The sequence below is a fragment of the Chelon labrosus genome, assembly GCF_963514085.1.
Source record: "Chelon labrosus genome assembly, chromosome: 22".
In the NCBI taxonomy this organism is placed as follows: Eukaryota; Metazoa; Chordata; class Actinopteri; order Mugiliformes; family Mugilidae; genus Chelon; species Chelon labrosus.
The window spans coordinates 10,923,112-10,949,553 of NC_140355.1; the positions used below are offsets into that span (position 1 = coordinate 10,923,112).

At 44.0% G+C, this 26,442-nt stretch overlaps 1 protein-coding gene across 4 annotated transcripts; it reads right to left on the bottom strand.

Moving 5' to 3' along the window:
• Positions 1 to 243: 243 nt before the first annotated feature.
• rc3h2 (ring finger and CCCH-type domains 2) lies at positions 244 to 25,526 on the bottom strand. 4 transcript variants are annotated; one of them, XM_084572569.1, is made up of 20 exons: positions 25,065 to 25,526; positions 18,559 to 18,887; positions 18,325 to 18,442; positions 17,684 to 17,917; positions 16,938 to 17,113; positions 15,186 to 15,386; positions 14,957 to 15,089; positions 14,428 to 14,546; positions 13,908 to 14,020; positions 12,024 to 12,338; positions 11,671 to 11,873; positions 11,223 to 11,533; positions 10,989 to 11,135; positions 9,513 to 9,650; positions 8,269 to 8,433; positions 7,901 to 8,147; positions 6,715 to 6,799; positions 6,082 to 6,289; positions 5,819 to 5,982; positions 244 to 5,699 (listed from the first exon to the last, which is right to left on the bottom strand). In XM_084572569.1, the coding sequence occupies exons 2-20, from the start codon at positions 18,787 to 18,789 to the stop codon at positions 5,552 to 5,554; spliced, it is 3,456 nt and encodes a 1,151-aa protein (XP_084428695.1). In that variant the 5' UTR covers positions 18,790 to 18,887; positions 25,065 to 25,526; the 3' UTR covers positions 244 to 5,551. The 4 variants fall into 4 exon arrangements, with proteins under 4 accessions (XP_084428695.1, XP_084428692.1, XP_084428694.1 ...); XM_084572566.1 differs by having other exon boundaries at positions 11,223 to 11,536; XM_084572568.1 differs by lacking the exon at positions 25,065 to 25,526 and adding an exon at positions 21,259 to 21,522 and having other exon boundaries at positions 11,223 to 11,536.
• Between the last annotated feature and the right edge of the window lie 916 nt (positions 25,527 to 26,442).

Here is a 26,442-nt window from a genome sequence, read left to right on the forward strand (position 1 = left end):
AGGCGTTGGCCTTACCTACATTAACAGCATGGCCCGGAGCAGTCTGTAGCTCTTCATGGTCGTGACACCACTCTTCTGTAGAAAGTTTCAAGTCAGATGCAAGTCTTTTTCGTGTTGGGTCCAAATACTTACCACTGAATGGTATTAGAAATGTTATAAAGTACAATTTAATAGTCACGGTGTGCAGATATTCAAGGGCCTTTCTATTGCTTTGTTTACCAGATCAAACCCAGGCAGGTTTTTGACTGGTTTTGTCTACAAATGCATGGTTTTGACGTTGAAACTCCATCAGTTAACTGGGATTGTACAGTTTTAAGACAGTACTCCGTTGTACCTACAATTTTGTCCAAGGCTAAGCATACTTCAGCTTGCCTACATGATAAATTCGTGATCGTATTATATAATAATTTTTTAACCCTAACCCTAACTTTGTTTAATTTTTTTATTTTCTTGAGATGTAACTAATACATGCAGAAAAAAAAAAACCTTTGTTTCAGCAGTTCAAACTGTCAATCCGACAATAGATTGGTGGGAATGTCGCTCATTTGTTTACAACAGATCTTTACAAAATGATGGGCGGAATCTCTCTTTCCTATCAATCTCCCATCTATGTCCTTCAATTGGCCACCAAACCGCAGTAGTCAGCCGTGAGAAACACACCCACTGTTCCCATTGTGTTGTGGCCATGCTGGCCCTTCCTGTCCAGCCTGTCAGGGCTCGTTGTTTCAGGTGACATAGAGCATAATGTACCCTCTCCCACTTTAACATAAACCAAGTCCCCATGTGTTAACAGAGTTCAGATATACAGTTTACAGTAAGAAAGACTTCCTTGTTCCATCTCAACCCGGATACATTCAGAGTGATTTCTGGCGCCCCCTTGAGTGTTGCTACGGTCTTTGTTTGCCTAATAAGATTACACTGCAACAACACTATGTGGAGAGATACAGTCTGTCCTTCTACTCTGTATGTTTTGAAGAAGAAAAAAACATGGAGATCCCTATTTAGATTGGGTCAGTTTGATTGTGTAATGTCATAAGAAGACATTTACAAATCACGACAAGAATCACAAATAGACACTACTGTTGTTGGTTTATTATAGCATGCAATTTCATGTGCCGAAATCCTCCTTTTTCTTAACTACCATCTCTCAGTGCAACACAGAAGCAGTATGCTGCTCGGCCGAGCTCTCTGTAGGTCAGTGTCAAACAGTTAAACAAGCTAGAAAATGCACAGAAGAATCAGTCAGTCAGTGAAACAAAACTCAAACAGTTTTTATCAATTATGAATAGCACATAAATCATCATCACCATAGGTTAGACTTAACTCCAGTCCTGCATTACCGTACAGTAAGTAAAAGGGAAACCTTTCACAATGTGATATTTCCAAGGAAATAAATGGAATACGTAACAGTATTATTCATCTTGGGGACATTTTAAATATGCTGTCTCTCAAGGAGTGTATTTTCCTCATTCTGAAACATTACACAACTGCCCCAATGATTTAAACATTTAAATATATCTGATCAGCACAGGTCGTATAAATGAGCGTCTATACTGTAAGTCCATCTAATGATGGTGCCAGACTGTATACAATGACGGATGCGTACCATCTCATTATAGTTCATTTACATTTCAATCGAACAATAGATTCGCAAATAAAATGTCTAATACAGACATGAATAGTCAGAAAACATCAGTTCATCATGTTTCACAATCAACGAACAGGCTTTTTTTTTTTTCTCCATACAATATAGAATATTGAGACACTTCCTTGTCTAATAAAAAAATTCCAGCAAACTCTCAAATTCAAAACGAAGAAGCAGAAGATACCGAGAAGGAAAAAAATACCACGACAACAACCAAATGTGGTTAACAATAATAATGACAATATAAGCTCTGTTAAACAATAATTCATTTTCATGAGCAAGCAATAAAAATGCTGCAAGCAGACTTCAGCACTTGACGTGGCCACACAGTGGGCATGTGCAGAACTGTTACAGCGCTGGGTGTGTTGTATCACAACTACAGAATCGTCATTACTCCTCCGCCATCACAAGAGGGAACTATATTGCATGCATGACGCGGGATGCAGGGAGGACAAAGGTGGTGGGGGTGAAGGAAAGTGGTTGAGGGGCGTACTCCGGCACCCATTGGCAGTGATGGGGGGGTGGGAACTAGTGCAGTGCAATTAGCCACTACAGCAGTATCACTTTGACATTAGATCAATACTCACAATACTGTTTTTTTGTTGTTTGTTTTTTTTTACACACAGTAGTGCCCAGCCCTTTCTCATGAGCACACAAATGGCAGAGACAATACTGATACTGAGAGGCAAAAGAAAACACTTGCAAAGTAAACATTGGCAAATAATATAATCAGTGTGTTTAACACTTTAATCCATTTACACATCTGGGAGAGAGGGGCGGTTATCTCCGAGGGAAATCCATGTTAATACTTTCACTGATCATTCAAAGTGATGAGTACAGAAAAAGCCGAAGCAGCAGCTGAGCAAATTAAGTCTTCCCTGAGCAATTCACACAGACAAGGATCTAGCCTCCTCTAATGGAGCAAAGCAGAACTACAAGAGAAGTATTAGTATTCCTCACATGGTTTGCATGTGACGAATACGAAACGCTGTGGGAAAAGGGGTTTGATTGTACTGTACACAACACGGCACTTAACGTCACACGACTTCGAAGGTGAAGTTGTAAACAGATGCAGAGTGACAGTAGGTAGCTGAGCTAATTTAGCAACCGGGAGCAGCTTTAGGAAATCCCCGCGTCGGCCCCTTGCCTTTCAGTTGTCAAAAATGAACCCTACAAAACATTTCTCGAAAGAGCATTACCACATCGAGTCACGATGAATTGTCCAGTCCAGTTCTTTCATGCCTCTGCCTGCTTTCTCTGAGCAGTTTGGTGGAGGAGAGAAAATGGTCACAGAGCCAGTTTCATTTTGGTTAAAAAGAAAAAAAAAACAAAAAACGTTTTCATTTGAAACTTGATGCAGCATCCTATAAAATAGAATTTAATGTTTAATCTGAGAGGAAAGACACTAATGTTTTCGTCTCAGCAGCTGAGATGAGAGGGAATTGATGAAAGACTCACATATTAATTATCCCTCCTCTTCTCATTGTTACATACAATTAGGTGTAAACCCATTTAGGAGTCGTCATGACTTCATATCCTGTTTATCTAAGGCCTTGTTCAGACTGCTAGCCAAGATCAGTCTTGACCATATCTAGATTTATTTTGAAACTTAACTGAAACCAGATTCGGAGGTGATTTAAAAGGCAATTCTGCAAGTTTGTTTAACTTACAATGTGATACACAACAGGAACTTCAAATCTAGAGTGGCAGAAAGTAAAGTAGAATCCACACTGAAGACAACATGGAGAATAAATGTCTCTGGCGAGGTGCTGATGTAAACTGTCTGATGGTACTTTGAGGGGAATATTCAGTAAAAGCAGGTAGGTACCTCAGCAACCCACGCAGATAAGTCGGCCATATCTGGATCTGATCAGTTCATCCTAAAAGGTCGGATTTGGGAAACAAATCTGAATTTGCCTGGGGTCTGAGCGAAGCCTTAGATGGGCTCATGTTCTCATCCTACTTATTAAAGCCATGTTTATCTAAAGGAGTGAGGCACGGCAGGGCTGTATGAAAACCACCCACACTGAACAAAACTACAGTGAAGCAGACTTTGGCGGGATCACAGCACATCTGAAACTCAGCCAGCACAGGCACACATAGACAACAGCGTCGGTTCTGTCTACGGATGTGATGTGAAATCTAACAAACAAGAGCAACAAAGATCCCGATACAAAATACCCCCACAGACAACTTCACAGAAGTTAGCAGTGCTTAAAATAAAACAGAACAAAACTTTTTAAAAAAGTTAAACAAAGGCGCAGCATGAACAAACACATGAAGCGGCGTCCCTCTCTTTTGTAGGCTTCACCTTTAAGCATTACGCACAGCCCGGGAATATTGTTCACATACAGTGGCGCATAAATGTGACGGGACCGGAAAGCACGGGACCACAAAGATGTGATTTCCAGTGTTCAGTAAGTGAAATGAGTTCAAAGTCTATCTCAGAGAAAAGAAAAAAAAAGGTGATTGCAGAGGTCGATGGTCTGTTTTATACAACACAGCCAGAAAGGCCACTGTATTGCAGGTTTGTGTGTGAGTGACAGTATTTGTGCACACTGTACTGTGAGACGGTTTGCAGCTTACGATCAGCAGGATTACTTTTATGTACCTCTACAGGCCCACAAAGATGAGAAAATAGATTTTTAAGATTAATTAGGAGTTCTTCTGCTACTAAATCGACTAAATTCTGCTCCATGAAAAAGCTCTAAGTTCTTTACGCATGCAGAATAATGGCCGTTAGAGGTTATCGTAGATTATTGACCTCCAGTGATCAATTATCACTTACAAATTCAGTTTATGACTGTGTGACTGTGTTCTGAGATCCCATGAGAGTCAATGCGCATCAGAGGTCAACGTTTAAAAGATCATATGACTCAATGAAACAGAGGTTTGCTTCACTTGTGAGCGCATTAAAGACCTCTACAGTTCTTTCATTTTCTCAGAGGGATGGAGGACCCTACCCTTATTTGGTCTCAGCATTCTCAGTAACGTCTCTCTCTTGATCTTTCAGGGAATACTTGGAAAAATGAAATGTCAATGAGGGCTATAAAGTCATCTCCACGTAAGTCTACTCAGAGATATATGTACCCTAAAGTGTAAAGACGGTATAAATCCCACTGTGTTGTTTATGTACGTTTAAATACGTGGTCCTTCATAACAAATCAGTGTTTGCTTTAAAGGGAAACAAGGCACAGGCCAGAAAGCAGTCAGACACAGTAAACTACCGAATAACATATGTGTGGGGTAGAAATAAATAAATAGACAATTTACTGTTGCATGTGACTCTTGTTTAGTTTCTCAGGTGCCTAAAATAATTACTGGGAAATAAAGGGTCTCAGCTCCGGCTGTCAATGGAGGCTACGTACGGGTGAAAAACAAAGATTAAAAGTAAACAAAAGTATTAAGAGAAAGAAATCCTGAAGTTAACTGCAATAAAATGACATAACAGAAGAAAATCTGCATATTGTCTTGTTACCAATAGGCTGTCGATACCCAGGCAACAAATCTAATCCATTTTAAGTGACCGTTGAGATTGTGAAGACACTGGGAACTCTCCAATCCTCCACGTGATTGTGACCAAGAAACTGCAAACAAGTTCGGTTATCTACTCTAAGAGAAAGTTGGCCTTACAAGCCGTCGACAGTTATAGCACTAAATTCTCTGCAGAGCTATGCACTGGTGAAATCACGACTTACAGTGTGTTTTCTCTTGCCCCTTGCAGTGTGGCGTGGCACGGACCTATAACTGCCGAGTTTTATTTAGGCATATGATTGACATACTGTATATAAAGGCTGGAAGTAAATGGTATGCCCTAAACGGTATTCCCTTTGACCGTGACGTGGTTGTGGGCAAGTGACTCAGCTCGGGCATGGTGCAGCTGTCAGTGTCTGATTTTGTGGCCCCTTAGCTTCCATTGATCAGCATCTCTGTGCTAGGTGTTTCAGGACAAGCCCGAGTGGAAGAATTGCCCGGTCGAGGAGGTCCAGTCCGCAGCACCAGCTTCCCGATGCCCAGGCCGCCTGAGACCAGCCCTCCCGGAGACAGAGACCTCCTGGCAAACAGAAAGAGAAGAAGGATGGAAGAAAGGAGGGAAGGAAGAAAAGAATATATGAAGGAAGCACGAAGACCATTTGCTCCTCACGAACCTCGGCGGTTATCATGGTAATTCACCTGAAGGCCATCTTTTTCAACAGGTGAGCATCCATCTTTTCTGCGGAAAGACTGTCGGTTTGGGGGTGCTCCTCCACGGGGGACGAGAGGAGGGGAGATGAGCAGGGAGGTGGGAGGAGGTGGGAGGCATCCTGAGACTGTGGGGTGGCCAGATCTAAAGACTCCTGCGAGGCAAAGGCAACAACAACAGGTTGATTAAGAGATTTTCCATTTACAGTTCATGATCCATCAGTCCGGTCTGGTCTGTAGACATTCACACCAACCTGAGACTTGACATCCTGGTGGTCTGAATCCTCCATGTCCAGAGCGCGGAGTTCAAGCTCGATGTCTCGGCTCGGGTCCGGTTCGCTCTCGGCCCGGTCCCGATCCTGGCCAAAGGCTGTCTGACGTGCGTGCAGCTCAGACACAATCTTCTCTCCGCTGCTTAATGAAGTGCGGCGGCCGTGCAGCTCTGATGCACAAAGTTGCTCACTAAAGTGGGCAACAATGCAGAAAACCATTTTTATCCAATTTTTTAAAGAGCAGTGTGCCATTTTTCAAACTGAATATGTGACATCTGTAGAAAGATGACAATGAATGTATTCTATGCAGTATAGTTTATACATGTTCTTCATAAACTAATATCTATATTTTTGTATATAATTATTTATATCAGGCACATTTATCTACATTTACACAAAACATATCTTGTGTCTACATCTATGTTTTCAAATTGTATAATGGATTTGAGAAGTTAAAGATATTGAAAAAGACCAAGGGGAGTTTTGGCAGATATGTTTTTATACTGTTTTTTATACATTATACTGATGGTCAGCATCCTACAGGAAATTACAGCTGCATAACAGCTTTTTATTTATTATTTTTTTAAATACTGAATCTAGATGAGAATGCTGTACCTCTCCAGGAAACTGGAGTGGCTGGAAGAGTCTGATCCTCTGGAGCTCCACCTGTAGTCACCGTGATCCAAGTGGGGGTTGTAATCTGTAAGAGAACAAAGAAAATGGAGGAAAACAAATCAAAGCTAGAATAATATTAATGATATAAATAAAAAAAAAATCTACACACATTTTACTCATTGCTATATCAAACAGAGTTTACACAGATAAAGGACATATAAAGGATTTACAGATGAAAGTGACACTATCATTGTGTTCAAAGTCAAAGACAACGAACGTGCCAGAGGCCAACACTTAGAGATAGACTGTACATTTGAGGGATTTAAGAGATAGTACTGACGTGATCTCCTCAGGCAGGTCATTCCAAAGTCTCATCATATAAAAAGGAAAAAACAAACTTATTTTACCACTTATTTTATGCCACATCTTTGTTTTTTCACTCTCTCCATGTACCAGCCTTGTTCCATCCTTCCTTTAATTAAGTTATTATAACTTAAGATCAGGAACAAGACCACGCCCCATATCATTCTATTTTCAATGCTTACATATGTATAAAAGTGTGCCTTAACCATCTCTCTCTCTCTGTTTTTCTCAGTTGTCAACATCTACATGCCCCATCCCTCTTTTCTTTTGTTCCTCTTCCATCTTTCATTACAGGAATCAGGGTGACAAGGGTCCAAAACTTCCTGAGATGTGCCCCCGCCCTGAGTCTCACTCCCTGAATTCCTTTATCAGCATCCACCTATACACTCCGCCTCCTTCATGTCTTTCCTTCAACCCTTCTTATTCCGTCCCCTCAACTGTTTTCATCCCATCCCCTTAACTGTTTTCATCCCATCCCCTCAACCCTTTTCATCAAATCCCCCCAACTCTTGTCATTCCATCCCCTCGACACTTTTCAATCCATTCCCTCCAACCCTTTTCATCCAATCCCCTCGACTCTTTTCATCCCATCCCCCCGACCTTTTTCATCCCACCCCACTCGCCCCATCTCATTCATCCCCTTCGATCAATCTCATCCATCACCTTTGACCCTTTTCATTGCATCCCCTTGACCCTTCTTATCCCTCCATCCATTTACCTCACGCCCTGTCTACCAACAAACTTCATCGCATCAATTAAGGCATGGTCTTTGTCCGTGAACTTCATGTTATTTTACTTAGTTACTCTTTCATCCCTCCCTTACCTTTAAAGTTGATGGGTGTGGTGCTGGCGCTGCCCTGGCAGGCTGTGGCTTGAACAGGGTCAGTGGTGTGGTAGCCTGTGCGAGACGCCCTGGAAATGGCACCCCACTTGGAGATAATGGGCCCCTCGCTAAAGGGAATGATCGGGTCCTCATCTTTCAAGCGTCGGTAGTGATCCAATGAATGCAGCCATCGCTTCCCGACACCACCACCACCACTAACACCACCACCTTCGCTATTGTCCAGCTCCTGCATGAGCAGAAAGACATCACACATCTACACACAGCCAAAGGTGTAACAGAGATAGCTTATCCGCGTGTATGTTTGAGTGTTAGCGCCTCCTTGTGTGTGTCCGTGTGAAGAGGCTCACCGAGTGCTCAGAGCAGGAGTGAGCCGAGCTGTGTGTGCGTGTTTCAGGCTCGAAGGGGCTCAGGCAGGGGCCGATGGTACCACAGGACCACGGAGAGTAGTGCGTTAAACTTTCCTCGCCTCGAAACCTGCACCCCACACACTGACCTCCACTGCTTTCCACATGCTGAAAGAGAGAGACATTTGAAAATGGGAAAACGTATTACTTTTTGCGCAAATTGATGTTCTCAAAAGGTCACAGAGATTAGAAGGATTTGTGGATTTTTAAATTTGTGGATTTTTAAATTCTTTTTTTTTTTTCTTTTAAAGGTAACCAGGGGATAATGACTATGATTTTTTTTTGATCCACTGACCTCAAGTCGGGAATTTGCTATGAAGAAACAAAATTCGCTGCTAAGTGTAATAGTCAACTGTAAAATAACAGATGTCTGGCTCAGTGGTTATTTCTTGGTATTGGCAGATGCAGCCATGCAGGTTGGGCTGAGACACTCCCTAAGTGTGCAATGCAACCTGATTTTGGGTTAAGATTTTAAAACTCCTGCAGCCTGAGCCCAGCTTCAGGTAAATGCAGATTCTAAAGTGAAGAGTGTGTACGGCTGCATGTCTGCGTTTCTCACTAATTTGAATTTATGCACCGACTGCCATGGCTTAACATGTGGACACTTCAATCTCTGTGTCAAGCACTGGAAGCTACATAGAAATAGCCCTATTGTCCATGGTCTTGTTTACTTATCTCACTTGTGCAGAGGAAAGAATTAAACTGAGACTAGCAAACAAACACATTTAATAGGCTCTCCATTTAACAGTAGATGTGCTCACAAACATACCTGGCGCGCATATAAACAAAGCTTTACTCGGCTGAATGACTGAGTCACTGAGTTTGGTAAAGTCTCTGCTCTCGCTTTCTCTTATGCTCCCTTTCTTTCACTCTCACTCTCCCTCTCTCTCACACAAACACACCCACACACCACAATTGTGCATTGCTATGATATCTTCCTCCACAGTTGCTAAGCAACTATCTCCCACTTAAATAGCATTGGACAGCGCTGAAGTATGAGCTTTTGGGATAGGAATTAAATACAACATGTTTTAAAACCAGTAAGCAAATTACTACTGCTAGTTTCAGCCGGCTGCAGAGACAGCATTAATAAACTGGTCACGGCAGCAGAGCAATTCTAATTCTCATGCCTGCGAATGCCCGAACATGGCTCGGCGTGTGTGCTGTCTCTTTTATTTGCTTTCTACCTCAGTTCCAAAATCGATGGTGAAGATGGGGGAAGACTGGGAGGGCCTGTTGGCGTTGTGATGGTGGTGGTGGTGTGCCCACTGTTCCTGCTTCCTCCTGAACAGATCCTCGTAGCCCAGAGGAACACGTCCATAGTCCTGAAGAGGGAGACGAGACAAGAGAGGAAACATAAGAAAGGGAAGCTAGAACAGATTCCCAACATTGTAAAAATAATAAAATTTCAAGTTATTTTTTAACTGTTTAGTAATGGTGCCATTAGGTGTGTAGGCAGTACAGGAATAAAAAAACAAAAAAAACAAGATGGCGTAAAGAAAAATCCACAAACCTAAGGGCAAAGATTGGGTTTTCAAATGTTTACCTCGTTGTATTTTAGTTGTATAGGTCTATACATGGGAGCAGAGAAGCAACTAGCAAACCCTGCACGTTTTGTTAAGAGTGAATTAGAAAGTGGCGTTTAGCATTAACTTGCCTCATAATGTAAGCGCTTATTCTGTTTGGTCATATACTGTATAATATGCTGTATATACAGATGGAGGAGTATTGCGTGTGCCTGCGTCAGGCTGCATCCTGCTGGGGATGGCTGCTGCCATCAAGGAGTGTCATTGCTATGGGGTCGGGGTGCCTGGTCTGGTCTAGGTGGGTGCTACATGTCTAAGTAACATCCACATAAATGCCAGGTCCAAAAGTATCCCAGCAGTACATTGAATTGTAACAAGATGGTCTATGTTATTCACTTCCCCTGTCAGTGGTCATAATATTATGCCTGATCTGTGTATTGTGCAGCACTGATTCCATGTTCATATAAATATCTTTCTTTAGGCTTGCTGTGCATTACAAATGACCCCTTACATTTGACCAGTTATTTCCATAAATGTACAACAGACCATCACAGCTCATGTCGCCCCACACAGCACGGTGAATAAAATGCGCTGTGGCGCTGCAGCAGTGCTGCTGGTAATGCCATGTGACGACGCGAGATGGAGAGAAGTGAGTGGGAGAGCCAGAGACATATCTGGGTGAGAAGTGGGAGGACTACAGTGGAGGCTGAAGCCACGTTCTGCAGCTCTGTGACTGGCAGGGAAGGTAGAGGTGAGATGATGTGTGGGTGGAAAAAGAGAAACAGAGGAAGGAAATTTGTTGCTGTGAAGAATGCATCATTACATTTCCTCAGTCCAAGGCAGACCACAACAAATAAATATAGATGGTATCATTGGATATGCAAGAGATGTAAAATTACATTTATGAAAGAAACTAGTTTTATATCGCCCTTAATTGAGACAGCCATTTAATTATTGCAGTGCAAACTCAGTTATGTTTCTTACATATGCCCACTTATGAATAATTAAAATAGATATTTATTTTATGGATGGTTGGATGACACAGTGGTATAAATATCATCTGATGTACGTTGTTAACAGAAATGCCCCCCCCCCCCCCCCCCCCAGCCAATCAGAGGTGAGTATTATTTCACCCACCCTGTGTAGCCCTGCACGGTGCTCCGCTCCAGAGCAGTAGTTGCTGTCTAGAGAGTTGAACCTCTCCCTGAGTGGAGGCTGGTAGACAGAGGAATGCAGCACCTCTGGAGGCAGTGAGTTACTCCTGGCATCCTCTCTGTGGTACAGCTGCAACAGGTATCATCATCATTGTGGAGAAAGTTGCAGAACGCTTCAAATTATTAACAGTCACATAATAAAGAGGAGAAGACTCACCTGGGGCCTCCAAACTCTCCTGCTGTCATAGAGCGGAGCGTAAACACCGTGAGCAGGGGCCAAGGGTCCGTATTGAGTCTGCCCCGGATGGGGGTGGAAGGCAGGAGGTCCCATCCGATCTCTGGGCGGGTGTGGTGGGTAACCCGACGAGGAGGAAGAAGGTGGGTGTGGCGTTTGAGGGTCGTTTGGGTAAGACGATGGCGGAGGGCCCATGGAAGGTGGCAGAGAGGATTCGGGGACGTTGGAGGATCGGAGGAATCGAGCCATACAAGGTTTGTGAGGAGGATGAAGAGTTGACGGGTAGTAGGAACCTGCTGGAGAGTGGGAGGGAAAAAGAAAAGGAGAAGAGCATTCGCAATTTCTCTTGACAACAACAACAGTAAAGTGTCCAGAAAGTGTTATTTCTGGTTCAAATTTTTTTCTTTTTTATTGTTTTAAATTGACTCACAGGTTGGTGGATAGTGGGCCGTGTCGTATGCAGAATGAGGCTCCTGGTAGTACAGCTCTGACGCCTGAGAAGGATGCGGTGCACGCAGGATGAACTGACCATGTTTGGGTATGGGGGCACCACCATCAGCCCGCCCAACTGTGGTCAAAGGAGAAGGCGCTGAGGAGTGGCTCACTGGAGTTCTGGGAGGAGAGATGGGCTTCCTGTTGAATGCAATGGCAACACAAAGAAATTAAATGAACACATGGTCAGTTTACTTCTGCTGGAAGTAATATTGAAAAGATTGATCACATGCTTAAACACATAATAACAGACGACGAAGCATCTGTGAACAGGCGGAGGAATAATCTTACTGTTCGGTTGAACCAGACGAGCTTCTGTTGGCGCCAGATAACCTGCCGCACCCATTAGCCCCACCGGTTCCGTTCGGCGACATCATTTCATCCATCATGTCAGCCCCCCTGGAGATCAGCTGAGGGTGAGTCAGGCCGGGAACTCCCTCTGTCATAGAGGCCGTGTTCTCCCCTGCGCCTTTGAGCCCCTGTCCCACTCCTGTAGACATATCGGCAGCGATGCTGCCGTCCATGGTGAAGGTTTTATTCATAACGCCCGGGGCTAAAGGGAAGGCACGACCCACGCTGCTGCTCTTCTTGTTCTTCAGTCTAAATCTGAAGGAAGACCAAACAAAGGACACCGATAAATTAAATCTTACCAAAAAGCTGTGCAAAGTGGATGAAGATGCAGGTTAGGGCTTGAATAAGTTTTTAAAGTGATGATGATTATTTGTTCTTGTATACTTTTATTCACGTTCAAGGGACAGACTCTCCAAACCAGCATCAAATAACAACCGGCAATGAAGACAAAAAGCTGCATGAACACAAACTACAACCAACACCAAGCAGGCAGTTACGTGAACTTATATGAAAATAAATTACTTTTCATACCAGCAGGTGGCAGCAGTCTGTATATGTCATTCAAAAGGGAAAACGTGAAGAACTATCTGCATATGATGCAGAGGCTACGAAACAAGGAAGAGCTACGAAGGGTCATACTTGAGGTGGGATTTACGGCTCTTTGAAGGGAGCCGGATCTTGTGGACCCGTTCCTTTCAAAGAGCCATTCAAAAGACTATATATATAACATAATATATTTAACATTATGCTATATTATATTTATTTTTAAGAAGCCGGCCTGGGGTTAACTCATTTTATCTGGGCAATAATCACTGTGAGGAATGATGGGGTAACATCTGGATCAGAATCATTCAAACTTAGACATATCTGAGTCTTAAATTATTGATTCTGGCAAATATTACACTTTGCTTTACCCTTTTCGTCATCACAAAAGTGCGTCAGGATGACTGACTTTGTCTTTTTGAGTCGCCAGCCTCTCACTTCAAATGAAGTGTGCCCTTGTCCTTCTTGAGGCCGCTGCGTACTGAGGCACTCACGTGAAGGCAGTGTGGAAAACTCGGATGATATCATGTGACATTTCCATATCAAATAAATACAGCACTTGAACTCTGCTGCGCTCCTCCCCTTGTGCCAGCTTTCCGATTCACTCAATGGAGTAGCACAATAATTGTAAAAAAAAAAAAACGGGTCGCAACTGCAACTCGGTTCTCAAAGTTCTTGATAAAGTGACGGTCAATAAATTCGCTTCGTTCGTTAACGTCACATCTCTCGCCCATACAGAACTGGCTTCTCCTCAATCATGCTGTCCAGCTGATCTACAGTTTATTCATCTGAGGTGATCTTGTTATTGAGATTAGATGGAAATAAAACTAAAAGAGCCTTCTGTGTGCCCTTTTTTTATTTAACTTTGGTCACTTTCATTTCTCCTTTTGTGTACTGTTTTCTCTGAGCTGAACAGCCAATCGGGGAGATCGCTTCAACCGACTCGTTTAACCGCTGATCCAACATGCTGAATTGGCTGAAAAGTCGCCGACAGGGGCCCAATTAGTGGCAACGATGCAGCACACACGGCCAAAACACAGGCCATGGACGCTCAACGACAGCCGGCAAACGGCCGAACGTTGGCTTGGTGTCATGGCGTTAAGAGTGCCAGTTTGCAGTTATAAAACAGAAAATAAGTCCAATGACTGTACAGGCAGATTTCTATCTAACAAGATATGATCTTAAATCAACTATGTGAGGAATAAAGGAACATCGGTATTAATAATCGTGGATCCAGTAAAAAAAAAAAAAAAAAAGGAGGTAATGTGAGTGATCACTTACTTCTCCAGCTCATCTTGAGTGTGTGCAAATGTACAGTTAGTTCCTCTGGGACAGCCTCCCTGCTGACGAAGATCTCGGCACATGCTGGTCTTGTACTTGCTGTTGGCCTGAGGCTGCAGAACACACAAACACAACGCACATTGACTGTAAAGTTAAACTATTTAACTGCTCACATTATTTGTGTGTTTTCCCCAGCAGAAACAACACAGTGTGTAGTTAGAGACCGAGTTCAGTCCCCACTGCATAAACTGACAATTGTTAACAGTTGCTTTAACGCTGTTGTACCAGTTAAATAATTCATGGTCATTTAGCTGAGCACACAACCATTACTGCCATGCTATTAGTGGTTAGAGAGCGTTTCATGACCTTTCTTAGATGCCACAGACAGGAGGAACAAAGCATGCTGCAGAAGCGTGGTGGCAAGTTCTCACAAGTAAACAGCCCAACCCATCTCATGCACCGTTGTCTGTTATCTGATTAAATCAGGTCTAATTTTTTCCTACGTGACGCGTCAGTGTACCTGTGGAGTTTCGTGGCTCTTCTTGCTGAAATTCTGTATGAATTCCACCAGCCCATGAACCACCAACTTTACAGCCAGCATCACACTTTCCAGCTCCTCCCAGGATGGTGAGGGGGCATCTGCACACAGATCGACAACAAACTGCCTGTTTAGTCCAGATTCTTATCGTTAGATGATCTCAAAATGCACGACATTGTAAAAAGCCCATTTAGGGTCAAACCTAGACGTTCTGTGAATTTGAGCAAGATGACTTACTATTCGGATTGGGGCATGTGCACTTTTACCATTACTTAAAAAAAAAACAAAGGTAGAATAAGATAAAATAACAAGATTAAGAGTTTAGAGAAATTCGATGCTAATGTTTTCCATGTTCACCATCTTAGCTTAGTGTGTTGGCGTGCCAAGATAAACAGAGTATAGCTGAGGCTGATTGGAAAGTTTCAGTTGCACCTTGCTTAAGAAAAAGCTAGTGGCAGATGCTTCCTACAGGTGGCAGATCTGCTCAGATGAATACTGTTAAATGAAGTACCTGGGTTATGGTCAATGTTGGCAAGTAGCTCGAGGTGTGGTCTAAGGCTTGTGAGGTTAGCAGGATCTCCAGTCCTCTGAAGAACAATGGTGAGCTCTTGAACACTCTTTGCAAACGACTCCGGAGACTGCAACTAAAATAAACCAAAGGAGAGTCAAAAAAAAAAGAAAAGAAAAACAAATCGATGTATTTATCCTTTGCTTCTTTTTTCCAGAAGATTGAAGTGAACCTTGTCTATGATGGACTGCATGTGGGACTTGTGGACCAGGTCTCCATACAACAGAGAAGACCACTGCTCAGGTGAGATGCGCAGGCCCGCCTCCATCGCGATGTGGACGATCTGAGCGTCGTGCTCCCTCCTCAGAGCCTCGTATGTGCGGAACTCCTCCTTCAGCTGCATCAGGGATGAGTCCTCGTCACGCTTAGTCACCTGGTGGCGAGGACGGACCATGTAGCGAGAGGGAATAAGAAAGAAGACAGGAAAGTGAGAAGAGAATGTAAGAACAACAGAGAACAATGTTGTACAGTTTCTTGAAATCTGCATGTGAATAAGCAGAACCTGTTGGTAAGGGATCCGGGTTTGCAGTCAAAGTAGTATTGACCGATCGTGTCTGAGCAGGCATTGGTTTAATGCAGGAAAACAGTCCGTGGTGAGAACAAAAGACGCAGAACGTCTTTTCAAACCTTGTCGCTAAGCAAGCTAACGCGCGTAGTGTTAGCTTAGCAAATACCTGTCGCTTATAAACTGTTAACTGAGTGCAAACTGTCTGGTCAAAGACATTGTCTCCCAACTTTGTCTCAGGTTACTAGACAGACTGTAAACAATGACTATTGCACATAACAGGGCAGTCTGTGTCCGGATATGTGTATCTTTATCCAGATATCCGATGGCTACACCAGAAGACCCAAAGCATTAGCCAATCAATTCATTCTGGTGTCTCTGCTGGCATAAAATTTTTTCATCTATGCCATGATTCACTAGCCATTATGTTTGTATTTTTGAACACACAATGAGATCATGTATTGATAAAGTTTAAAAATAGGTCATTTTGTTGAAACAGTTTAAAGATAACTTCAGGGCCAAACCAACTATACATATTTTGAGTCATATTTGCATTTTCCAGGTCAATTCAACAGATGGTTGAATTTGGTGTCTTCAGACTTATAAACTCAAATACAGATCACACAAGAGGAAATTTCCCCTTCTCAGAATCTGCCCTATGAGTAATCATCACAAGACACCAACACAATCCCCTTATCGTTTACAAAATCAGATTTCATCGCTGCTGTCCATCCTCTGAAAGAACCTAGTTGGGTTTTGTCTTTTTTTTTTTTCCTCCTCCCCTGTGCGTTCGTATATCTGTCTCTGTATCTCTGAGCTGTTTGTCTCCGTCCTGCAAGGCGGGGCAGCGGGGGCAAATATAGACTGCCGTTACGTCACGAGCGGATAGCTGGCATTTCTGCCCTGCCAGCGATGTCTGTCATCAGATAACATGCACAGAAATACACGGGAACAGAATATATCTACAGAAGCCCTTATCCTTGTGACAGATATAGGCTTTCAGGAAATTAGTTGTGTCAGATTTTGGGGCGTGATATTACATAAGTGATGGAGCTGGATGCGCAGTTAAAACGAGGGCTTTCAAAGATCAATCAGGCGCTTTTCTTTTTAAGAAAAACCTTGCTTTTATGTAGTTGTGGTCAGTTTTGTAAAGCACCTTTACAACGGACAATATAAAAAAAGGCATTTATAAGGAGCACTATCTCAGCAGTAAAGGAATCTGTGGTGGCAAATGAGGATCTATTTAAATACCCTTCATTAATGAGGTCATTTATTATGCCTTGGGTTCTTGGGACAGCACCACATGGAGGTTCTTTTGTGACGTTGGAAGTAGACTCAATTCAAAGAGAGGTGGTTTGTTTCATATAAACAGAAACGGAGCACTTGATACCGCAGCTCGCTCACATCTATTGGTCGTACCTTGAAGCAGGAGGCCCTGTACAGCAGCTGCACCACGTGGCCTATGCTGGTTTTGGAGGCCTGGGGAAACCGAGCCTCAAGCTTCTGGACGACGAACAGGACCAGCACCTTCCTGGACAGAGCTGAACCGTCCTCCAGAGCCAGTAAAACCAGCTTCAGTGCATCTTCTTGCATAGCTGATGAGGAGGAGTTAGAGGGTGAGGAGGTATGTGGAGAGGGAGTGGGGAGAGAATCAGAGACACTATTGAGGAAAAATACAATCAGTCAAACAAAGCATATTTCATATTCTAAACTGACCAAATAAAGACGAAACAACACACAGGTCTATGTCTTACACAGAGCGGCTCTTAGAACCAGGTGTCCTCAGACTTTTAAATGAACTCATTCTGTTATCATGCTGAGAAACATGTTCCCAGTCAGAATCTGCCCTATGAGTAATCATCACAGGACACCGGGTGCCAGCAGCGGCAGTGAGTTTGATGAGACAATATAAACAGGCTACTTCTGGACACGAGGAGTCCAGTCAACTCAAAGGGTTTTAAAGTTTCTTAAAACATTCTAACTCAGGCCGACAGAATTTAACTGCTTATACATCCAACACGCTTGCGTGCTAATGAAAGCAAATCAGTATTCTAGATTGACCAATGCGTGAAAACAACTGCGATTCAAATGCGTCACGCAGATTCCCTTGGCTCACAGCGTGCCGCCGTTCAGATATGTGTTTGCCGTAGCTTTCGCACACTCACCAGGCCCCAGAAACTGGCAGCCGCGCGCCCTCACCGCTGCCCAGAGGTTGGCGGAGAGCTGCTGGGGGTTCTGGTGCTGCAGGATGAGCTCGGTCACCGTGCGCTCCCCCAGAGAGCGGCCTGCCCGCACCGCCCGCACGCGCCCCTCCTCCTCCACCAGCTGGCAGTTCACCAGGGTCACCAGCTTCCTCTGCATGGGCCGGCTGAGCACGCTCGGGCTCAGGGTCGCCACACCTGGAGGAAGTGACGTTTTTGGAGTTGAGCTCTTGAACGCTAACAGAAACGATATCTGATAAAAAGCAATGAAACGAAAGAACTTCATCCCTCAACAGCATGCCTGAGTCTGTCACAACCAGCTGTATGTACTTAAGGCGGATATATGATGCTGTTCGTCAAAAATTACAGAACCCGAATTGAAAGCTCCTTGTCAGTTTGAGTAATCTTTCTTATTTTTCCTGCATTACCATAAAACAGAAGCTTCCAGTGCCATGAGAAGTGTGAGAAGCATGAATGCCAAGCTACACAGGAAGCTTAACTGCAGCCCCCGCATGTTGGATATGAAAAGCTTAATTCTCCTCAACAAATGTCCGAATGCGCCGTCAAAATCTCGCTGCAAACACAGATGAACACAAATAGCTTACCTTTGGCACCGCTGATAGGTTTTAGGTAGAGAGCCAGCTCTTCTACACACACCCTGCACATCTCATAGTGCTCAACCTCCGCTGCACTGCTCAGGCTCACCGGCTGAACATCTGGCACCTAACACGGACGATACAGACACACATGAAGAGGACAAACGCTGAAGTCTCTCTCTCTTAAAAAAAAAAAAAAAAAAAACTCTCGCGACCATCGTCGCGTCTCCGACCCTCCCTCACCTGAGCTCCGACCAGCTGCAGCAGGGCGCAGTTGACCGGCAGCAGGTCGATGTCGGTGCTGATCGGCGTCTGATCAAAGGGGCAGGCCTTGCGGTGGAGTTTGTGGAGGCAGGTCTTGCACACCGTGTGGGAGCATCCCAGGCTGATGGGCTGGTGGCCGCTGCTGTCGAACTCATTGTAGCAGATGGGGCAGGACAGGAACTCTGTCCACTGGGCCGCCTGCACTGGCATCCTGCCACCACGCCGCTGAGGGAGGCGCCGCCGAGCTCAGGGGGAATGCATGTCAACGGGCCTCGACGACAGCACCTGCTCGCCAGTGCCAACGGTGACTATGAGGGACAGGATATTATGAAGAATTAGTTATTTAGGTAACACTTTACTTTAACTGCACCTATTCAACATTCATGAGCAGCAACTATACATTTAACATATAACGCAATTGCAGATAATATATGGCTTTTTTAAAGCATTTATTGATGTAATTGTCAAAGGTTATAACTGTTAGGTCTTCATAACTAGCTGCTTATTGTGTAAATATAACAAATATTTCTCAAAAGGAGAAGTTACAGTGGTTTAAAATATTGGAAATCAATACACAGCAACATGTCCCGATGCTTACAGCTAATTATAGTAGTTTCCTTAAATATATATGTGTTTTGCGCATGTGTATTCTGGTAATTAATACAGTCCACATTTGTCCCTTGAGATCGAAGCTATACAAGGTCAGTAGCAATTTTGCTATCACCTATCATCGGTTGTGATCTACATTCATAAATGTACTTCACACAAATACTCTTGCAGAACCATGTTAGATACGAAAGTGATATGCAGGTTATCAAGCAGATAAAGGAGCAGAGTTTATCTCACAACCCTTTGAACTCTATCAAGCGCAGTGAGTATTTAGCGAAGTACAGAGGGAGTCTTCGGCCTCGGTTGACGCCGAAGTCATGGATTTATTTGACCTAACGGAAGCAATAAAAGAGCCTCCTCCTGTTAAAAGAGGTGGTTGCCAAATTCTAGAGAAAAATCATGTTTAACAGCAACTCCCATTTCAAGTCCAGGTCCGTATTTCACTCGCGCTATTACAAACATAACAGGGCTGAGCTCATGCTGAATCACAGTAACACTGTAAGAGTGAATCAGACAACTGTGCCAACAACTGCCAAACACAGGCAGCAGCGCAGGTTGAGACAAATAGAGCTGAATGATACCAGTATCCTGTTTCATTGAGAGCTTGTCGGCCAAATTCTTTGTTTGCGTCAAGCGTTCCCAAAGTGGAGAGTTTCTAAGGCTCTACTGACCTGAGTACCACCCTGCAGACTGAGACGAACTAGATCAAATACATGGATGTATAAGCTAGATATTGATGCAAGGAACAAAAATCACCTTTGCCGGATGTTTAGCAAGTCTTTTTCTCTGCAGGAACTTAAATTATTTATCCTTCCTATAACTTAGAAGAATGCACACAAGCAAAACATGATTTTAACACCATGACCACTAGCTTATTGTTTGTTCTTCAAATTGTGATTTCAGACTGCCACATACAGAAACACATCAGCACCAGAAATATTGAGCAGAATAAGGTGCTATATATTAAAAAAATAAACGTCCAATGAGAGAAGATTTGTGTAGTTAGCTCACCGAAAAGCACAGCACATAAATTCATAAATGCATTTTGGTAAGATGTAGATACCGTTTTAGGTAACTTTTATGTACTTGTTTTTTTTTATGACTGAAGACAGGCAGCGCTATTGAGGAGACAATATAATTTGTAAATTGGAGAGATAATGATAACGCCACTGCCAGAACCAACAACTTTCATTTAATTTGATTGGCCCTGTAGTGCCAGTACGAACGCCACTGATACAGTATAGCAAGATGTGTTAATCCCTGCATTACTTTGATTGTTTGAACAAGTATTCCACTTGTTGTAGTCGTTTTTTTTTGGCAGCAAGGCATACCAGGAAGTGTGCCACTCCTTATCTAACAACACAGTGTAAATAACCTCCTTTGTGTGCTATTTGATGTATCATCCCTGTAGCCGAAAGGTAAACTTTATTTCAAATTTCTTCAAAACAACGTCTCTTTGACTCCATTATGCAAAATGCTTTGGACACTGCGTGCAGATCGTGCGCACCTGTTGCTTTCAATGTCTGTCAACATCTGTTCCCACTGCTCACTACAATAACAGCTGGCGCCCTCACAGAGCAGGTGCCATAAGAAAAAAATAAAAACTATTCAAATTTTCGTTTGGAGATACAGTAGAGTTAACACGAACACAGAAAATATGGTTTTCAACAACAGGACACTTCAGTTTCAAAAACCGGTTTCAAATATGCGCTGCAAGAGGTGTGTGAACGCCTGCAGATATGCATGGACCACATGTGCACAAGAGGACTACACACAAAGAAATATTCACCAGTGAGTTAAAATAATAACTAACATTAGCTAACAAGGTGTCTGTAAAATAAGCAGTCTTATTTTAAACATTTTTTTAGCTTGAAAATAAACTTTTAATAAAAATCCATACCTCACAGGCAGTCGAATAGAAACAGAAAGAGGAAGAGCATTACGCACGTGATTTATTCCGCCTTAAACGGCAAACAGACCCAAAACCTCAACGCCAACTGCACGTTCACATCCACTAATATAAGATAAGGTAAGTGGCGGCGTGCCAGGTGTGAGTGCAGCTTTACGCACCTTCCGAACTGCGCGCTCCTCGCCCTGAGTGCGCTGGCTCCTCGGCCGCGTGGACAGCTCGCCTCTGTCCTCACGCGTCATATTTCCTTCCGCGAGGAGCCCAAATATAAATTACAGCTTTTGTTGCCCACAGACTGCTGAACCCTCATCCGAGGAAGAGTGAGGTAACGCTCATGTGATGGTTCAGAGGGGGTTTTGGAGACGAAGAAGGTGGGGGAGTTTTTACCTTGGCGCGCGAGGTGGATAAAACTGTCCCCTCCCTCCTTGTGTGTGCGTGTGGGTGTGTGTGTGTGTGGGGGGGTGTGTGTGTGTGTGAGAGAGAGAGAGAGAGAGAGAGAGAGAGAGAGAGATTAGGGACTAGCGAAAACTCCAGGGGCAACTGTTAACCGCGAATCTCTGGCTGTAGTCACGTCGACAGCCACCTGTTCCTGTTGTGAGCAACTGCTGCACCCTGACTTTACAGAGTGTGCCTGACCGGCTCCAAGAACCCTGAAAAACTGCCACTGTCACACCACTGATTAGATTAGTATGCATGAGTAGTTCACATCACAAGGGGACTACAAAATATCAGGATGCACACAAGACTTCCATCACTTGCATGAATGGATCACTACTCATGTATATGTGAAGGCAATCGTGTGTCACATGCACGGTAACAGAAAAAGCCCCCACAGTCATGAATGCCTCTGGTCTTGTGACAGGGAGAAGTGGGTGTGGATTGTTACAGCAGACCACAACTTCCTCATCATGGTCCCCTCTACGAGGAAACTCATGACCTGGTTCACGCCTACGGTGCGCGCATGCAGGAAAAAAATTAAATAAATAAAAAAAAAAAAAAAAGAAGGATGTGACGTTTTAAACAGCATCGGGAAAGATGCGGCGCACGGAGAGCAACAATTTCAAGAGCAACACGCAAATACGGCTGCTGAAATTGTTAAAAGAAGGCCCGAGCGGTTACTTGTTGCTGGGGCCTGCTGAGCCACCCACTCTACTGAGCGGAGGATGAGGAGTACATAGTGTCTTTACAGCCAACAGTTGGCGAGCTATCATCTGGCTCAGGACAGCAGCGGGTCCTCGCTTGGCCCCCCTCCCTGTGGGGGAGGGCATCTGGAGTTTCCTTTGGCATGTCTCAGAGAGAAAGAGAGAGAGAGAGAGAGGGACAGAAAAAGATTGTTTTGACAGGGTGTTATTCAGAACTCAGAGGTAAGATTGTGTTTACAGCAGACTGACGTTTGGCCCACTCTGACTTTTTTTACGGTCACTAATAAATGCGGACTTCGGCTTAGGCTTAGTTTGAGTTTAGGCGTCAGGTAAAGTCTGATGTCTTCACTCGGCTGCAAATACATTAAAGCTACAGTATTGTGCACGTGTCTAGTTTTTGCAGCCATTTTCAACCACTAGCAAGTAGCTTGTTAGCTTCGCGCCTGTGCCATTCGGTGCTTTCTCACAGAAACAAGGACTCACTAAGCAGACTGCTGTCGTCTGCCAATGCCAGTATGATCCAGGCTGGAGCAAGAGCCAAGGGTAGGCATGCAGTGACAATGGATGGATGTGTCGGGGTCCTCGCGCCTAACGTGTGTGTCTGACGCTCACGCTGGGTATCCTTGCAGCCAGTAGCTTCTGACAGTGTTGTGACATGAACTTCACTGTGAAACTCTAGCTTTAGTGCAAGCGAGGTGGCACAATTACTTCTACCCCTGCAATGTGAAGGAAGACACATCAGGGACAGCCGTACAATGCTGCGTGTTAAAAGGTGATTAATGCGTCTGCGTCGTGTCAAAACCAGAACATTTGCACTTTAAAGCCAAACAGTAAACAACTGGCTCATAGATTTAGTCGCACGTCATCGCCTCTTTCTCATGTCATGTTTCCTACTAACCTTGACTTTCAAATAAAGGCAGAGAAACCTCAAAGAAAAGCTCAACACCAACCAGCTGCACCGTTAAGAGACCTGCGTCACCACGTGGACTTGTGACTCTGTGACCCCAAAAACCTTTCTGCTACATTTGCGCACATACACAAATGCTCACAGGAAGAGATTATGAGAGGATTCGTGAGCACTGAACAGTGTTGTGACAGAGCATGAGCTGAACCTGAAGCAGAGGAATGTACAGTAATATGATGACTGCGGCCCCCTCTCACTGTCAGTGAGTGTCCCCAGAATTAGAACGTTCCATGTAGCGTGTGCATGCAATAATATGCACGTACTGTAACCGCACGTGATATCACGAAATCGAGAAAGTTCACAAAAACTTGATTCATTTTGAGAAACACATACAGTGCTTGCACACTAATATAAAGACGCCGAATGTGCTAATGCCCTTTTTTTTTAAGTGTGTCTAGCATGTCCCACGCAGATCCCCTCTACAACACGAAACATCAACCGGGTAACGACGTGGTGGGCAAAGCACAGCAAGACTGAAACTTCACGCCCACCACACTACTGAGAAAGAAAAACCTGAAATACTTTAATGTATAATGCGTCATTTTTTAAGTTTACAGTCAGGCAAGCTAACGAGGTAAACGGATTCTGAGCCCCCATGTCTGAAAACGCAATCCAGGTCGCGTCTGGGCGGACAGAAAGGTTCTCGTTGAGCGGTTTAGGAAGTGAAGGCTCTCCGCTGTGAAGTGGAAAGCAATGCCAGCAAGCAGGTAAATGATGAAGAGAAAGTTAAACTTTAACACTGACAAACGATGGTGGCTGTTAATCGTTTGAAAGACTCTCAACAGGCGCACAAAATCCAATTTACAGCGCTCTAGGAACAGCAAACAAAACAAGCCAAAACACTAATGCAGTGCAGAAAACACACACTATACATTCATTTGAAATGTTTTTTTTTTTTTTTTTCCACAGCAGCGCTAGGCTACACAAGGCTGCTGAAGTAGTTTCCCCGTGATATTTGGAAAATGTTCCATTATTTATAACAGGATTACTACAGTTGTTTCACTGTGTCTGCTCACTTGTTTTTTGTTTGAGCATACAGTGGGGGTATGTGGGTTTGTGTGATTATTTATTCATTACGCCTGTCATCACAGTGTGTGTGGGGGTAGTGTCTGGATGGGAGGCAGGGCAACCACACAGCTCTCAAGCTGCTGTTTAACACACACATACTGTAGCACAGGCCTGCTGCTTTATCACGCCTGCAAGACGCAGCAACAGGAGTGGAATAACTGTTACGCAATCTTCCATTAGTTTGTTGCCCCCTTGGATAATAACGTTAGAAGATCGGGTTGCCGGCTGCTGCAGATCAGCAGGTCACAGAGTGAACCTCCAACATGGTGGCTGGCTGGCTGCTGCAACTTTATGATGACAGTGCTGCATTTCGAGGTGACATGCAGCACCTGAACTTGGGAACTGGTCTGCTGTGGCTCAGGAGTCGCTCTGCGAGCAACGGCGATGTTGCTGCGTAAATGTCACATTCCAGTCTCCGCGACGGAGAGCAAACACGAGCAGGTCCCCACCATTACATCAGCATCTACAGTTTCATGTTGCTTTACGGAACACTGCGAGTGCCTTAACTCTTTCAAGCCAGCCGTGGTTTTCAATCTCAGCTGACTTGATTTCGAGCGCAACCTGCCTCCCTATAATATTCAAGTCAGCACCAGTTGCAGAAATTGATGGCGAGCTGGTAGCCGAATGGCTCCGGGTGCAATGATATCATTTGTGAGATATGACGCTTTTATGTGGTCTTTCACTTTCCACTAAAGGGTAAAGCAAATAGCTATAAAATGTTAGAAGAATTAAAGGTAAATCTCAAGCCGAGCAGCAGGAGAAAGTAGCGCGCACCTCTGGGTAAGTCACTTACCTCACGCACTACACCAGAGCAGCAGGATAAACATCATCCACAACGCATCGAAATAATAATAATAAAAAAATCTTCATCAGTTGCAAAACAACAGCAGCAGGTTGATGATTCTTGACGCGGGGGTGATACGGGGCTGCATTTCAGGGCATTAAGAGACAGGTGGCTTGGTCCAGTTTTGATCCTCTACCCCCTCCTCCTTCCAACAGTACGTGACAGACACGTTCGCTCAGGTACAGTGTGCCACACACCCTCGGCTTGATAAACCGAGGCTGAGAGGAGATGGCGGTATCGCTCCGCCGGTGATGGTGCCTGTACTGCGCCTCAGCGGGCTGCGCAGGCAGAGAGCCGCCGCACGGCTACGCATCCCGCATCCTCCGGCCGAGATTTCGATGACGGCGTTCAGCGGTTCAGCTTGGGGCGCCGGTGCGTAACTGTCGGAGGAGCGACGCGAGGGGAACTATTTTAATGTAGTGAGCAAGGATAAAAAGATGTAAAGGGGCAAGCCGGAACAAGCCGCTTTTCGAGGCGTGGGCTGTCTGGTTTTAAAGGAACAGAGCGAGAGGCAGAGCGGCGGAGGATGCGCTTCGACAAGTGCGCCTGTCGGGAGGAAGTTCACTCACATACAAACACACGCAGTTCCCGCGTGCTTTGGTTTCTTTTTTTTTTTTTTTTTTTTTTTTTTCTTTGCAGCCCAGTTCAGAGAAGTGGAGCAGCGGAAGAAAAAGCATGTTTGTGCTTATCATTGTCTAATCTATTTGTTCTTCACCACCCTAAACCTGAATACATATTTTGGAAAGGCTGTTGAATGTTACGCTTTAATTACAAAAATCATTAACGTTGCATTACTTGATGTAGCCTTTTGAAGCCTTCAGATGTCTTTGAGGTGAAATATTACCCAGTTATTTTAAATTTATTGCAGTTATAGCACTCACTGCAGAGAGCATATGGTCAACAAAACTGTCAAGACTTTAACCCTATTAGTTGGATACAGCTTTATCTTGCACACGATTATAGACTTTGTTTAGGATATCAGTTGTATTTTGAATACACATTCACCACATAGGCCTAAATAACAGTAGCTCAGATTTGTCCTCAGTGATCTGCTGTTTACTATAGAAGAGCCATGATTCACACTGACTGCCTGGTTCGTATTGTACACTTAAATCTGTGCTTAATCACAGATTGAGCTGCAAACATGTTATAATCTTTAAATATACACAAGCTGAAGGAGGAAGTCCCCTTGTTGGGTGAGAAAATAGTCTTTGCGCTTTGTTCGGTATAGGCTTTATAGCATAATACATTTCTGGTCACAGACTTATTGTATGCGCGATGTGTAGCAAGAAAGGGGGACACGGAGTCTGCATGAGAGTCAGCTGTT